This window comes from Impatiens glandulifera, chromosome 8 (genome assembly GCF_907164915.1).
Source record: "Impatiens glandulifera chromosome 8, dImpGla2.1, whole genome shotgun sequence".
In the NCBI taxonomy this organism is placed as follows: Eukaryota; Viridiplantae; Streptophyta; class Magnoliopsida; order Ericales; family Balsaminaceae; genus Impatiens; species Impatiens glandulifera.
In genome coordinates this window covers 34,469,830-34,485,750 of record NC_061869.1, presented here as the reverse complement: position 1 = coordinate 34,485,750, position 15,921 = coordinate 34,469,830, and the positions used below count along the sequence as shown (strand labels likewise).

General features: G+C 36.6%; 2 protein-coding genes across 5 annotated transcripts; both read left to right on the top strand.

Annotated features, from left to right (window-relative positions):
- Positions 1-2,213: 2,213 nt before the first annotated feature.
- On the top strand, positions 2,214-6,786 carry LOC124913268 (uncharacterized protein DDB_G0286299-like). Its single transcript, XM_047453864.1, has 2 exons — positions 2,214-3,803; positions 6,748-6,786. The coding sequence occupies exons 1-2, from the start codon at positions 2,214-2,216 to the stop codon at positions 6,784-6,786; spliced, it is 1,629 nt and encodes a 542-aa protein (XP_047309820.1).
- A 4,356-nt stretch (positions 6,787-11,142) lies between these two features.
- Positions 11,143-15,112, top strand: LOC124912322 (calmodulin-binding receptor-like cytoplasmic kinase 3). 4 transcript variants are annotated; one of them, XM_047452923.1, is made up of 8 exons: positions 11,143-11,281; positions 11,718-11,891; positions 11,973-12,161; positions 12,248-12,504; positions 12,963-13,128; positions 13,222-13,311; positions 14,513-14,814; positions 14,902-15,112. In XM_047452923.1, the coding sequence occupies exons 2-8, from the start codon at positions 11,744-11,746 to the stop codon at positions 15,109-15,111; spliced, it is 1,362 nt and encodes a 453-aa protein (XP_047308879.1). In that variant the 5' UTR covers positions 11,143-11,281; positions 11,718-11,743; the 3' UTR covers position 15,112. The 4 variants fall into 4 exon arrangements, with proteins under 4 accessions (XP_047308879.1, XP_047308877.1, XP_047308880.1 ...); XM_047452921.1 differs by lacking the exon at positions 11,143-11,281 and adding an exon at positions 11,473-11,624; XM_047452924.1 differs by lacking the exon at positions 11,143-11,281 and adding an exon at positions 11,474-11,624 and having other exon boundaries at positions 11,718-11,840.
- Positions 15,113-15,921: the final 809 nt, after the last annotated feature.

The window sequence follows — 15,921 nt, the reverse complement described above, 5'->3', positions numbered from 1 at the left end:
TCTTACACCCGGTCGTTTTGCAGTATGTACCGGGTGTATCTTTATCCAACTCATGTTTGATCGTCTCGGCTTCATCCGTGTTCCCTTCAGTTTCAGTTATGTTTCGTTTGATTTCATGTTCCCCCTCATTGTTATTCATGCCATTTCGGCATTGTTCTATGTTATTTTCGGTCTCATCTAATTAATCTCGGTTATGTTTAAGTGCATCCCTAATTATTGAGATAATTCCCAACCACCTGAATATTTAATATCTAACTAACATGGTTACTTCCCAACTAACAAATACCTCGGGCCTCGCAATCTTCCGCTTCCCCATGCACCTTGGAAAGGTAAAGATTCTTTTCCTTAATAAAATAAAACTGACAATCAATGCTTGGATCTTCCCCCCAAAAACGATCCTATATAAGGAGCCATCCTCTAATCAAAACACCACATTCGAAAGCATTAAAAATACTTCTGAAATCCTTTGAATTTTGTCTCTCTCAACACCGAAATCATGCCGAGCCGAACTTTGGGTAACTTCTTAAGCATTGACTTCGACTCTTGCATGGGAGAGATAGACGGCAATCCTGAACAGAAGTTAATATTTCACTCTCTCACTGAAACCGGTCTTCAACCTTTTCTTGAAGAGGCCGGTCCAATTCTTCTAGAGGATGTCAAGGCCTTCTTTCGAAGCGCCTGCATCAGGGGAAAGTATATCGTCTCTACCGTTAGAGACCACACTTTCTGGATCGATGAAGCTGAATTTGCTTCACTATTCGGTCTACCTACTGAAGGATTCTCTGACTTTCCGGTCATAGAGTACCTTGCGGGATTTGAACTTGCCCAATACCTATCGGCCACTCCTACTCTGGTGGAACACTATGGGCCGAAAACCCAGCTTGCTAGTCACGGTCAACTACTTCTCGAAATCGTGACTCGTTCGATTCTGTGTCAATCGCCGAATCAACGGTATTCTAGAAATACCTACAACATCATGACCCACATCCTTTGCGAATCGGCCATCAACTGGTCAACGGTCATATTCGAGAACCTCAAGAATATGGTGCTGACTAAGAGAGGTCTCGGGTATGCACCGCAAATCAGCAAGCTGATTCTTGGGTACCGGCCAGAGTTCGGACCGGGCACACCGGCCTCTTCCTCAAACATCCTAGACAAGGATTCGGCAATAGACCGAATTTCTAGAATGTCTTTTTCATAGGCTGTATTTTCCATTATCTATGTATGCCTATCTCAATACCGAATTTTCTGTCGGTTTTCTTTCTGCAATATTTCTTGAATTCAATATCATTTCAGTTTAAATGACCGTGTCTTCCTAACTCTTTGACCATTTATCTAAGTAACCGGTCAACATCTTCAAACTGCGTTCTTATTCGGTCACTTAAAATTGCTCAAAATAAATTGCAAACACTCTGATCACTCAAAATAACCGGTTAGACTAAGAAACCGTACCATCAATCGGTTTCAAAAAGAAGAGTGCATCATCAATGGCCCAAAACTGCCGCCCACCCTTTAGTTTGCCGCCCATGGTTTGGCGCCCACGGTTTGCCGCCTCTTTCAAATTGGAGGGAAAATTCCCGCCCAATATTGATGGGACGGTTGGGTTTCCAAACCGCATCTATAAAAGGGACTCTCGGTCATTTTATTTCATTCTCACGCGAATCTGCTTTCTCTCTCTAAGCTCTCTCACTTTCTGAAGCGGCTATCTCTCACACACTCTCAAACTCTCTAACATGGGACGTGTTTCGGCTCTGTTCAGACTCCTATCTCAAGTGGATTTCGAGGAAATCCGGCTGAATGGTACGTCCGAGGCAAAGGAGGTTCTTGACCGGGTAGTCAAAACCGGTCTGGAATTTTTCCTCGGCGGTCCTCATGTGATCTACAAAGATGCGGTCGAAGAATTCTTCAAAACCGCAACCGTCTCCAACGACAAAATCACCGCGACTGTATGCGGTTCTGAAATAGAGCTCACCGAGGCATTGGTGGCAGAGAGCCTGCGTCTTCCGACAACCGGCCAGGATGCAACGGCAGAAATAGAGAAGGACACCTTTGAGGCGGCTTGCAAGATTCTATCGGCAACTAAAGAGCCGATCAAAGCATCCGGCAACAAACAAATGTTGAAGCCGGAGTATATCCTAATATGTGACATCTTCGCAAGGGCGATTCTGGCGAGGGGAGGAAACTTCAGCGACCTCACAAAAGACAAAATCAAGATGCTGATCGGTCTATTGGAGGAACGAAAGGTTAACTGGGCAAAGGCGGTGTTCAGCAACTTAATAGATATGGTGGAACCGGATTCAAACCGGTCGTGGGGATACACCGTTCCTCTAGGTAAGATCTTCCTTCACCTCAATCTCGACATCGGTCCCGGCGTCGCTGTCGCAGAACGATGCCTCATCAGATCGAGGCAATTCCTAGAAAGGAAGCAGTCGGCCCCCAGTTCCACAGAAGGCCGAAAGAAGAAAGCCACCAAGAAAGCTGCCCCAGCCAAAGCAAAGGCTGAAAGAAAAGGAAAGGAGAAAGTAACCTCCTCGGAACCGCCGCAGCAAACAGAAGATGAGGAGTCGGCTTCCTTCTCTGAGAGAACCGATACGGAGAAGACCGAGGATGATAGAACGGTCAATGAAGCCGACAATCCGGCCCAGAGCCCCAATGATGCCGAACCAAACACCAACTCTGAGACAACCGAAGGTGGAGAAGAGGGTGGAGAAGAAGGTGATAAAGAAGCCGGTAATGAGGACGGCGACAAAGAGAAGGAGGAGGCCGAAAAAGAAGAGGCCGATAGGATATCTCGGAAACTCCTTCAGGACGTCAAAAAGCGAGCCGAGTCAATTGAAGAACTCTACCTGGAATGGAACGATCACCGGTACGGCACACCGTATAGAGAAATTCTACCGGGCCACACAGACGAGGAGTGCATCCAAAGATTGGAGGAGGTAGAAGATATGCTCATGAACCTTACAAACTCCAACACACTCCAAGAGGTACAATACCGAACCTGCCTCTTAAAACCGAAGGTCCAACTACGGAAGCTAGCAACATGCATCCAGAAAATTACGGAGGAGCTCGAAGGGTTGGGACAGGAAGACACCGTGGCGCCGCGGGTGTTAGCAAGGCTTGAAAAAGCCAAAGGGGAACTTACTCAAGAAATCGAACGGCTAGAGGCCATATGCAGCCGGATGAAAATACCGGTCTATACTCCTCCCCAGATCGATACGTTTCCGAAACACTGCCCAACACCTCCACAGGAGAATGCGGCATCCAAAGTTTCCGATGAAAGAGCCGACCCCAACCTCACCAGGCAATCCCCTCCTCCAGAACCGGAAGTCCCCGCTTCAGACTTTACGAAAGAATGGGTTGAGGACCGTCTTCAAAAGCTTGAAGCCTCCACATCAGAACTGATTGATAACCGCATTCAGGAGTTTGAAGACTCCGCGGTTCAGCCGTTCAAGGATATATCCAACATAATATTTGATTCGGCCATCAAGTTCACCGATGCCACAAGGTGTCTTCTGGAAAGAAATCAGGAACGGTTCTCAGAAATCGGCGAAGATCTGCGGGAAGAGGCGGTTCTGCGCAGTAAATGTGTTCAGCGAACTGCAATTCTGGAAGACTTGACCTCCGATTTAAAGAAAGACTTCGACCGGCTTGAAAGAGAAACCGATCAACGGTTGACATCAATGAATGATGACCTGGTGGGCACAACACTCGATCGGGTCTCCGAACTCGAGAAGACAAATGTGGGTCTCGTGACCGAACTAAAGGCGCTCTCTGAACAGGTTGCCGAATTGCTAAGAGTGAAGGTGAACGCGGACGCCGCGGCTGTAGCGGCTGATGCTCAAGTGGCTAAGAGGGTCCAGGATGCGCTGGATGCCGAAGCAGGCAAAGATAAAGAGGCACCGCGTTCTTCACAGCTTACCGAAGAGGAAGAGGAAGCCGCGCGGATTAAAAGGGCAGAGGTCATCTTCCCAGGACTTACGAAGAAAGCAGTCGCTCAAGCTGCGGAGGATGCTGAGCGGTTGGAAAGACAAAAACGGAAGCTGGAAGAATTCGCAGCCGAAAACAAAAAGAAAAAGGCGGCCGCCTCCGCCTCAGCACCGAAAAAGCGAAAGAGGGAGGCCCCTAAGAAAGTTCAAATGGCTGAGTTGCTCAATGAGATCACTGAAACGGTCGTCACGAGTACATCGCAGCAGGCCGACCAAGTCGAATAGGAGGTCGAAGAACAATTGCAGTCCCGGTCTACAAAACGACGGCCTTCCAAACTGACTAGTCGACAACAACCGAAGAAGAAAAAGAGCATATACGACTTCTCGGACTCGGAATAGGGACTCTCCTTCCTTTACTTGTCTTAGTGTCTTTACATATTATGTTGTTTTCGGCTATCTTTACTATATATATATAAAGCTACTTTTGAAAAACCGGCCATCTTTTGCATCTCTACTTAGTTTTGATAATTTTAAATAAAATAATCAAAAAGGGAGAAATTGATGAGATAAAAGATAAAGACTCGTCCAAAATTTTTCTCAAAATTTTTCGAAAAATTCTCCTAAAGCCATTTTCAAAAATCCGGTCAAACAAAACAACCGGCCTACGGTTGCAAACTTACATGATTTTGATAATTTTAAATAAAATAATCAAAAGGGAGAAATTGTTAGATAACATCAGACTGGTTCAAATAAACATAACTTAAATAAACTTTCCATGCAGGAACAAGGAACCAGACCGGACAAACCAAAAGAACCGGCTAAGAAAACCAATCGGTCAAGCTACTAAACCGACCAAGAATACTCGAAACCTGACCGCACAAAGAAAGGATCAGCCAAAGCAAAACCAGAAACATCAAACAGCCGATCAGCCACAAGGCAGAGGAATAACCGGAAGAAGTCCGGTTATATCACTCATACCAAAAGCCATTCGACTAAGTCAAGCGGCCGACCAGTACAAGAAGACAATTTGGGTATTTGTTGAGAATGATACCAAAGGAACAGACTGAATACTTCCATATCCATGCAAGTCTAAGGCAAAGACTGTAGGCTGCAGAAGACAGTACTACCGGATCCTTCCACTTCGGGATAAGCCAGAAAGGAAATCTTCGAAGTACAGACAACTATCCAACAGACAGTGTCTACATTGAGTAAAAGACAAACCCAGCAGGTTTGTCTTACAAACTGGAAGAACAGACCGCCAGGTCTGAGACAGAATACCAGGTCTGAGGAAACGACCGCAGGTCTGAATCTCTGAAACACTGAATCACTGCACCTCTGCTCAGCCAATCAGATTCAAGGCAGTGAAATATGACCGTTGGCATATTTCACATATAAAAGGGGCAGTTGAAGAAGAGTAAATGCGGGACACTCAGTGAGACAAGTGAAGCGTTAAGAGCATTTACTACAAATGATAAAATTGTGTTATTCTAAGAAAGCCTAAGTGCTAAAGTTAAAGTGTGTATTACAATTTCGGTGTAAATTGTAAGAGTATTATCGAGCAGGAAATAAGTCTCGATCGGATTGTACTTGTGTTCCTTAGTGAATATCCTTCTCGCGGTTTCGAGAGGAAGGGGTGACGTAGGAGTTTTATCTCCGAACATCCATAAAATCTGTCTTGTTATTTACTTTCTGTCGGCTTCATTATTTAACCGATTAACTCAACTACACCGCTCTAAACCGACTCTATACTAACCATACCGAATTTCCAGATTACCGAAACCAACCCACCATTCTTCAAATCTCCATTATCCGAAACCGGCCTTGTCAATCAAACAAGTGTGCTGCTTCAACCTGAAAGCAAACCTCTTCCGCGCTTGAACCTAGTTCAAGGGTTTGTGACAGGTTGTGAAGTATTGAAACCCCGGTGTTAATCTCTAACCGGATTAACCACCACCTTACGAGTGAGAACCGCTAACCGGTCCAACCCCCGGTCCTCCAGCGGCTACCTAGATCCTAACAGGTAGTGTTATCGAAACTATGGCCATCTTCATCCTTATCAAGCTTGCTGGATGAGTTCATTGGAGTTGAAGCAACTGAGAAGCTCTCCATGCCGAATTTCTTCAGTAGTGCCCTAGTGTATTTAGCTTGATTAATGAATATGTCATCTTCAAGTTGACAAACTTGAAGATCTAGGAAGAACGTTAGTTCTCCTATCATACTCATCTCAAACTTGACATGCATCAACTTTGAAAAATTCTCACATAATTTTGGGTTAGTTGACCCAAATATGATATCATCAACATAAATTTGAACAAGCAAATAAGAGAATCTTTAACAAATATAAACAATGTTTTATCTACTATCCAATAATAAAATCATGTTTAAACAAGAATTTAGTTAAAGTGTCATACCAAACTCCAGGAGCTTGCTTAAGACCATAGAAATCTTTATCAAGTTTAAAAACGTGATTAGGCAAGGAGTGGTCTTGAAAGTCAAGCGGTTGTTCAACGTACACATCCTCATTTAGAATTTCATTTCAAGATACACTTTTCATATCCATTTGATAAACTTTAAAATTTTTAAACGATGCAAAAACTAGGAAGATTCGAATAGCTTAAAGTCTAACGACATGGGAAAATGACTCCTGAAAGTCAATTCCTTCCTCCTGCCTATAGCCTTGAGCTACCAATCTGGTTTTGTTTCTCACAACCAAGTCATCTTCACTAAGCTTATTTCGAAAAACCCATATGGTTCCAATAATCGATTGATCATTCGGTCGTGGAATCATATGTCATACTTTATTTCTTTCAAATTGATTCAGCTCTTCTTACATGCCGTTGATCCAATCTGGATCAAGTAGTGTTTCATCGATTTTCTTAGGCTCAATTTGAGAGATAAAGGCGGAGTTTGCAAATTTATCTAATAATTGGTGTCTGGTCCTAATAGGAGCATTAGGATTACCAATAATTAATTCAGGTGGATTATTTATGTTCCATTTGATGCTATATCCTGAAGGATCAAACGTTTGGTCAGATGTCCCGCAATGTCTAGACAGTCAGCCGTCTACTAACTCATAGTCTGGTCGTCTGGTTGAGTATCAACCGGATCAGCCATCTGATCGGATGAGTTGATCATGTTGACCAGAACATCATCATCACTATCAGATTGGAGAGTATCTACTTCCAACCTGTTAGCAACTTCAATTATTTCAATAGAATTACTTTCAAAAGATTCATCAAAGATTATATGGAGAGATTCTTCAACATTTAGAGTTTGTTTATTATATACTTTATAAGCTTTACTAACTGAAGAATAGCCTAATATAATTCCAGCATCTACCTTAGCATCAAAAGCAACCAAATGATTTTTCCCATTGTTATGAATAAAACACTTACATCCAAATATCCGAAAAATATGAAACTTTAGGAACTCTTCCATAAAATATTGTGTAAGTTTTTTTATTAAAATGTTTATTTATCATTGATCTGTTTTGAGTATAGCATATTGTGTTTATGGCCTCTGCCCAAAATCTTTGAGAGACACCTGATTCAGCTAGCATAGATCTCGTTGCTTCCTTCAGTGTCATGTTCCTCCTTTCAATAACATCATTTTGTTGTGGATTTTTAGCACTAGAAAACTCGTGTCTAATACTAGACTTCTCAAAGAAGGAAGATAGAGTTCTTTTGGTGAACTCAGTGCCTCTATCACTTCTAATTTTGATAATACTCAAGAATTTTTCGTTTTGAAGTCTTTTAAGGATCTTAATCAAGTTTTTAGCTGTTTGACCCTTAGAAACTAAAAATATAACCCAAGTAAACCTAGAGTAATCATAAATTATCACAAGAGTATATCTAGTTCCACTTAAACTAGTGCCTAGGATTGGACCAAATAGATCCATGTGCAATAATTCCAGGAACCTTTCAAATTGAGAATTCTCTTTAATTTTTAAAGTTGATCAGACATGTTTTCCCATCTGGCAAGCACGACAGACCTTCTCTTTTGAAAATTTTATTTTTGGCATTCCAGAAACTAAATATTTTGAACAAATATTACTAATGGTTTTAAAATTAAGATGATTCAATCTCTTATGTTATAACCAATTTTGATCATTTTTTACTATCACACATACAAGATTGGATATCTTATTTTTCCAATTCATTTTATAAGAATTTCCTACTCTGCTTCCGGTCAGCAGGGTGTTACCCTTTTGATCCTTAACCAGGTAGGCATGTGTTTGAAAATCAACAATATAACCATTGTCAAACAACTGGCTTGTCATCCTTCTTTTTGTCATCTCGCTTCGGCTTTCTAATTTTTGCCTTGAAGTGTCCTAGTTTATCATAATTAAAACAATTCAAGTTAGCCTTGTAGTCACTTTTATTATTATTATTACTATTATTATTTGAAGAGCTTGAATTAGGATGAGTCTTCTTCATGAATTTTCCTAATTTCTTCACAAAAAGAGTCATGCCATTGATTTGCTCAGTATTGGCGACAGGTAGCTCCTCAGCAGTCACCAACACCTTGGTTGAGATGGATGATGTGAATGTCTCATCTTCGTTCCTAGAGTTTATCTCAAACTCGTAGATCTTCAGATCGGCGAACAAATCATGTTGTTCCATCTTGTTGAGGTCTTTGGATTCTCTTATGGCCATCGTCTTTATATCCCATTCTTTGGGAAGAGCACGCATAACCTTGATTGCAACGTCTCTATTGTTGTATGTCTTTTCTAGACTTAAGAGATCAACGATAATCTTACTGAATCTTTCATCAAATTCTTTAAATTTTTCTCTAGAACGCATCTTGAATGATGTCGAATTGTTGTGTGGAAACCATGAGTTTGTTTTCTTTTGTTTTCTCATTGCCCTCACACAATTGTGTCAACCTTTCCCAAATTTCTTTGGCAATTGTGCATGTGGTGATCTTACTTAACATATTATCGTCCATTGTCTTGTAGAGAATGTATTTTGCCATATTATCGAGGTTGTTCTTCCTCTTATCTTTAGTGGTCCACTCAGACCTCGGTTTCTCCTTCATCATAGGAGTCCCAACGGGGTTAGAAGTTGAGCTAGTCTTCATTATCTTCATTGGGCCATCAATGATGACATACTACATGTCATCATCTAAGGCAGTCAGATGTGCTTACATTCTTAAGTTCTAGTAATCATAGTTTTCCTTCGAGAACATTGGGATCTTGTTGATAATAGACATGATTCAAGAATTTGATAATGCTTGAGAATATAAAACATGGTTTTGATACCACTTGTTAGGATCGGTGTCAACTATAGAGATGGGGTTCTAAATATAGTTAATAACTTTTTTAAATCATGTATTTTTATTAATTTTTAGATTTTATATATTTATTTTATTTTAGTAATGGTATTCTTGGAACAGTTTTATTAGTTATTAGTTATGATCTACTTATTATATACCTATAATCTTTATAGGCTAGGGTCTCCACAACGTTCAAGCGCTCCTTGAAGTCCAATTTCTTTTCGTTCTTTAGCTTTCCAGGTTAATTTGAGATTTTTCCTTGACAACATGACACTAGTTTGTTACGATTAGATTTTCTCTCACTTTATGGTCACATCGCACCAAACCGTTTTGAAAATGGTAGTCTATGAAGATTTTTTGAGCTCCTCTGATGCATGTTAGGAGATAATGTGGTCCCATAACTCCTTTAACGAATGTTAAGCTTTTCCCTTGTCTGATTTTTTTTTTTAATTAATCATTAGACCATTGGCTAAGCTGCTCCCTTTCCGTTTACCAGCTGCTCTCAATTGTTTGACCCATCTAGTGTTAGTTTGATTCCTCATTATTTACCTTATTAACTAGGTATTAACCTCGTTAATTAGGTGGTTTTTATTTTCATTCAAAAATATAAACCAACATTAATACTAAATATATATATTTTTTATTTTATTTATTTTGTTTGATTTATTTAATTTGTGAATTATTTATATCTTATATTTTATTTAAATAGTTCGTAATTTAATTATTTTAGAATTCGGTTAATAGGACGCCGTTTTTTAAAATTAATTATTTATTTTAATCTCGTGTAATGGGTTTGTATAAAAATTTAGAATATAATTTAATGATTCAATATTATTTAAAATTATAAATTTGGAGGTAATGAATGAATGTCTACACTTTTATACGAAAATATATTATTATTTTATCAATTACAACATAATTCATCGATAATTAATTTTTTTTTAATTTAAAAGGTTAATCATCGAACAAATATTCTATATTTTAGAATTTATGGACGTAACATGTCGAACAAATATTTTGTTTTATTTAGTAAATTAACTGTCCAATCATTTTTTTTTAATAAGACTCTAACTTTAAACAAAAACTAATGATACTTAAATTATCATAATTAATTATGTCAAACAAATATTTTAATGATATAAATAATATATATTTAAATTATTTTTATTATATTTTTTTTAAAATAGAAATTAAATTGAATTAAAATTTATAATTTTTCAAACATAATAATAATTGAATTATAATTAATTCTTATTAAATTAAAATTAGAATTCTAATATCAACTTCAATTCAATTCTTTCAAAAATATAATAAACATATGAATTTTCAATTCTTATAAAATTAGAAATAAAATTATAATGTGAACGTGAATTCTAATTCAACTTATCCAAACATACCACAAAATAATTTTCTTACATTTAGTTTAATTTTCTTTATTTTGTTGATTTTATTTGAGAAATATAATATAATTTGTATTTATTGTGTTGATATAATTAATAATAAAACGTTACTAAATTTAAAGTCATTAGAGTCAAAGTCAAAGTCAATTTTGAACAGCAGCAAAGAGTTATTTGATAGAGTATTTTAGATTTTTTTTTTTTAAAAAAAACTTCCAATTATAATAAATTAAAAAAATGACAGGGAACAAAACTTTGGGGAAGTGACTGTTATATAAAAGACCTCGTTCGTTTTTAATAACAACGAGGTCTCTTTTGTATAACAGCAAGATCACTCTCGTATAACAGTGATGTCATTTTCGTATAACAGCGATGTCTCTCTCGCTGTACGAATTGCTCCCTAAAGTCGTGATCCCAATGATTTTTCATAAATTAATTAACTAAAACATATTTTTTTATTTTAAAATGAAAGAAAAAAGGTTTAAAAACCCAATATCAAACAAGCTCTTTGTAATATCCCAAAATTAGGAGGTTTTAATGGCGGTTCGATTGTTCATAATTGTAAAGTAAGCATCGGGCGACACTCTATTCGCCAGCCTGTTCTTCATATTTTATTTGGTAATTAATGTCGTCAATTCAACTAGGTGACTGATTAATCCTCCAATCTAAGCTGACTTTCTTCAGGTTTGGTTCTCTCACTTCCGATGCATTCAATTCAACTCAATTCAATTAATTTCAATATATTGTAGCAGCCTAAGTTGACCTGAGTTATATGTAACGATGATTAGTCGTTTTATTTCTCTAATCGTTTTTCTATTGCTTGATTCTTTGTTATCTCAAGGAGAGGAGTGAATCCATGTTGTAGAAACCCTAATTCCACGATTTTCTCGTTAATTTCACACTTTGTGAAGTATTGATTCAGTTTCAGTCGAATTCTTGTTCTTCGAGCTAGTTTCTGAGTTGTTCTATCTTGAAAATCCGAAAATTTAGGAATTTCATGTTTCAGGATTGGATTTATTTGAATTTGGTAAGATACAAGCTGCCTTGATGTATATTTGGTTTTTCCAACTCCTCTTCTTCTGAAATTGCTTTGAATTTTGATTGTTTCCCCTTTCATTAGTACTTAGCTTCCGAAGACATGCAATAATGGTGAAAGAAGTTTGTTTCTGCATTTTGTTGTTGGCGCTACTGCCAGCAATCCTTGCCCACGGTTCTAAACAATCAACGACGACTTATCGCATTAGTCGGTTTGCCTGTTCAAACTTGAAATGTTATTATCATTTGATCGATAAAGGTTTCTTTACCTAGATCCATCCATTTTGACGTTTTCATGTTTTGAATTTATCTGATTTACCTTTGAGGACTATATTTGCAGATAGGTCTAATCGGAAACTTTTGGGAGATGTCAGCAGTAAAGATGATCATAAGTCATCATCGTCTTCTCCAAGGAACTTGACAATGGCAGCATCTGGAGTTTTGATTCTCTGCTGTGGTTTTCTATGTCCATGTTTCTGGAGAAGACGGAGAGAAATGGAACACCATGTTTTATCAAAGAGTCATTCAAGTAAAATTCCCCAAAACTTACCATTTCACAAAATTTATGGGGACAATTCTTTTTGATTATTGATTTTCACTTGTAAATCATTACAGTTGGTTCATCATCTTCCTTGGTGGAACTGAATAATTACCATGAAAAGTTTCCTGGCAGTCCTATGCGAAGTCCTCCGAGGTTTTCAATGTCGCCGAAGCTGAATAGTGTAACTTCAGTTCATCTGAATTTGAGTCAGATTGCTAAAGCAACACAGAATTTCTCATCATCAATGAAGATAGGAGAAGGTGGTTTTGGAAATGTGTATAAAGCATTGTTGACAAATGGCCAGATTGTTGCAGTAAAACAAGCCAAACAAGTAAGGTTCTCAGCTGAATTGTTCATGGTTTACAAAACTCATTAAGCTTTTCTAGTATATAATGAGATTAGAGTATATATTAACTTAAACTATTTTAAAAGAAAACACTTTTGACTAAAATGAGGTGATGTGTGTGGAATGTTTCAGGGAAAAAGAATTATTATTTTCCACAAAAATCTGATTAGTTCGAAATAAGCCCATATTAAACAACGAAAACAAGTATGTATATAAGATGAAGACTTGACCCATTCACGATAGTTGAAGCAGTAAGAGTCTTGAACTCGAGTGGTAAGGTCTCAAGCTCGATTCCTACTGAGTGGGGTTCAGGACTGTGAGATGTTGGGCTAGCCTCGTCCAGGAAAAAACTTATATAAAATAATTTTTGAGCATATACAACTTTTAACATATATTTATAACTCTAATCTGTCAGAAATAATTTCCTAATAATGACTTGACAGGAAGTTTTTGATGCCTTAAAGACTGAATTCACCAGTGAAATTGAACTTTTGGCGAAAGTTGAACACAGAAATCTAGTGAAGTTGCTGGGTTATGTAAATCAAGGAAGAGAACATCTTATCATTATGGAGTATGTGCCTAATGGAAATCTTAGAGAACATTTAGATGGTAATGTTTGTTTTTCTACTAGCAGTTTCATCTCTATTCTCAACCAACTAGGTCTATGAGATTATTTAGAAAACTCATAAAATTTCAAAACAGGTCTGCGGGGCAAAAGTTTGGACTTTAATCAACGGCTGCAGATCGCAATTGATGTTGCTCATGCATTGATTTTTCTCCATCTATATTCAGGTACTCAATTTCAAACACTTTTGTATTTGGATTTATCTGGCAAACCGTCAATTTCTTTATATATAGATTCAGATATGTTTTGTATAAAAGGTATGGTTACAAACTGAAATCATGATACCTTGTATGATTACCTTAAAATTTAGACAGTTTATACATTTCTTCAAGGCGAGTTTTTTTGAGTCCTCACCTAGCCCAATCAGACAATATATCATGCTGGAAGAACAATTCTATTGAATCTAGATTTGAGTGGGACTAAGTGTAGGTATACCATGTTTCCAAATAGAATCTCATCTGGATTCACATCCAAATGAGATGATCGGCTTCATGGCGTTTCAAATGAAGCCTATTTTAATAAAGAAACGTATTTGATTAGCCTGTTTCATATCCAGATATGCCTAAAAGAATGTGTCGACGACAAAATTATTATTCTAGTCCATCGGCAGTGTCTGATTCGGATAAAAAGAAAATGTCTTGGAGAGATCTACAAGCGATCCTGTGCCTTCTTGTGTATCTCATGCAACCACACATTTCATACCAAACATATATTTTAGCCTTGTTTAATGTGAGTTATTTGAGTACAAATCTACTCATCATTCACATAATAATTTAAAATATTAAAATACATTTTTATAAAGAATTATAATTTCATTATATCTTTGTACTCATAGTATCTTTTACCCATAATAAAGTCTAATTTTCAATAGCCTACATCAAATAAGATCTAATATGAACTTGATATTTTTAGATTTTTTCAAAAAAAAATCTTCTATTACATCATTGTGATTCTAACCATTAAATCACTTAATTCATTAATTGAAATATTAAATTGTTTTTAAAAAATTTTATCTTGGGTTTTCAGGATTTTTATAGATTTTTTTTTTTAAAACATATTTTTGATAAAAAGTGGGTTATTTGATAAAAAAAAAATTTAAAACTTATTTATTTTTATGAAATTAAAATTTTAAATATAAAAGAACATTTAAAAAAAATTAAAATAACTCATTATTTTAGCAAACAAGATTTTTCAAAGCAATAGAAATCCCAAAAACCAGTGATGAAACATGCTCCAAGGTTATTTTAAAATGAAAGGTTATCAAACAAAGGATTTTATCTATATCTAGAAACATTTTGCACAGATTCAAATCCAGATCAAATACAAAAATGTTTTAATACTTATATTCTTCATTGGTATTTATGGCAGAAAGACAAATTATTCATCGGGACGTGAAGTCATCAAACATCCTCTTAACAGATAGCAAGATGGCTAAGGTGGCAGATTTCGGGTTCGCTAGACTTGGTGCAAACCCTGATTCCAACACAACGCACATCGTGACTCAAGTTAGAGGAACAATGGGTTATCTCGATCCCGAATACATGAGGACCCACAAACTTACCCCGAAAAGTGATGTCTTTTCTTTCGGTATCTTACTTGTGGAAATCTTGACTGGACGAAGACCCATTGAACCGAAGAAACCTGATGATGAGATTATAACCGTTAGATGGGTAAAAAAAGTTGAAATCTTTTGAACTTTTTTTCAAAATATTTTGTTTTATCCATGAATAAGGAGAGATTTTGTTTGGTTATTTCAGGCATTTAATAATTGCAATGAAGGGAAAGTAATGCAGTTAGTAGATCCTTTGATGAAAGAAACAATTGAAGAAGATGTTCTTGAGAGATTGTTTGGTTTGGCGTTTGAATGTGCAGCTCCAACTAGGTCTGATAGACCGGATATGGAAGTTGTTGGGGAACGGTTGTGGGGAATAAGGATGGATTATCTAAGGAAAGGAGGAAAGGGGTAAAGAAATGTAAATATAGAAGGCTTTGTTTTCGAAAAAAAAGACTTGTTTTGGTTTCCTTTTAATTGCTTAGCAATTTTTGGCAATCATCTTTTGTTTTTATTTGATAGTATTATTTAGTTTTGGTGGCGATTTAAACTTGTAATATTGTATGTGTGTACCATAATGTTCTTCTTTATGTTTGTGTTGTTGGCTTGGTAAATGTAAGAGCATAATCTTAAAAGTTTGTTCATTCTAGGTTACTATTGGAAACCAAAATGACACCAGAATCTAATAGTTGATTAAATATGTAAATTATGATGGTAAATTGTTATGTGATTCAAATGATTCATCTTATGGGTCACCTTAGTTTGGATCAATATATTCCCTCTTCTAATTTAGGCACCTTAAATTTTTTTTTGGATTGAACCAAAATATTACTTACTTGATTTCACTATTGTTTGTTACCTTAACTTTCTAAAACTTGAATTTGTTAAATACATTAGATTAGGGTTTCAAGAAATAAATCAAAACTTTTCTAAAAAAATACTAAAATAAATAATATATTACAAAAATTCGTTCAATTTTAATCACCAACATTTTACCCATAATAAATAATTTACATATGTATAGTCTAGTGACAACAAGAGTTGAATATTCAAAGTTTCCTTGAAAGATATTTGAATCGAGTCCGTCAGACAGCAAGTTCTGCGCCTAAATAAATGATTAAGTGTGTTTACGAATTATGTATTTAATCTGGTATCTCAATTTTTTTTCCCAATATAATACGAGATTTGTAGAACATGATTTACAATTCTGAACACTTTCTAAATT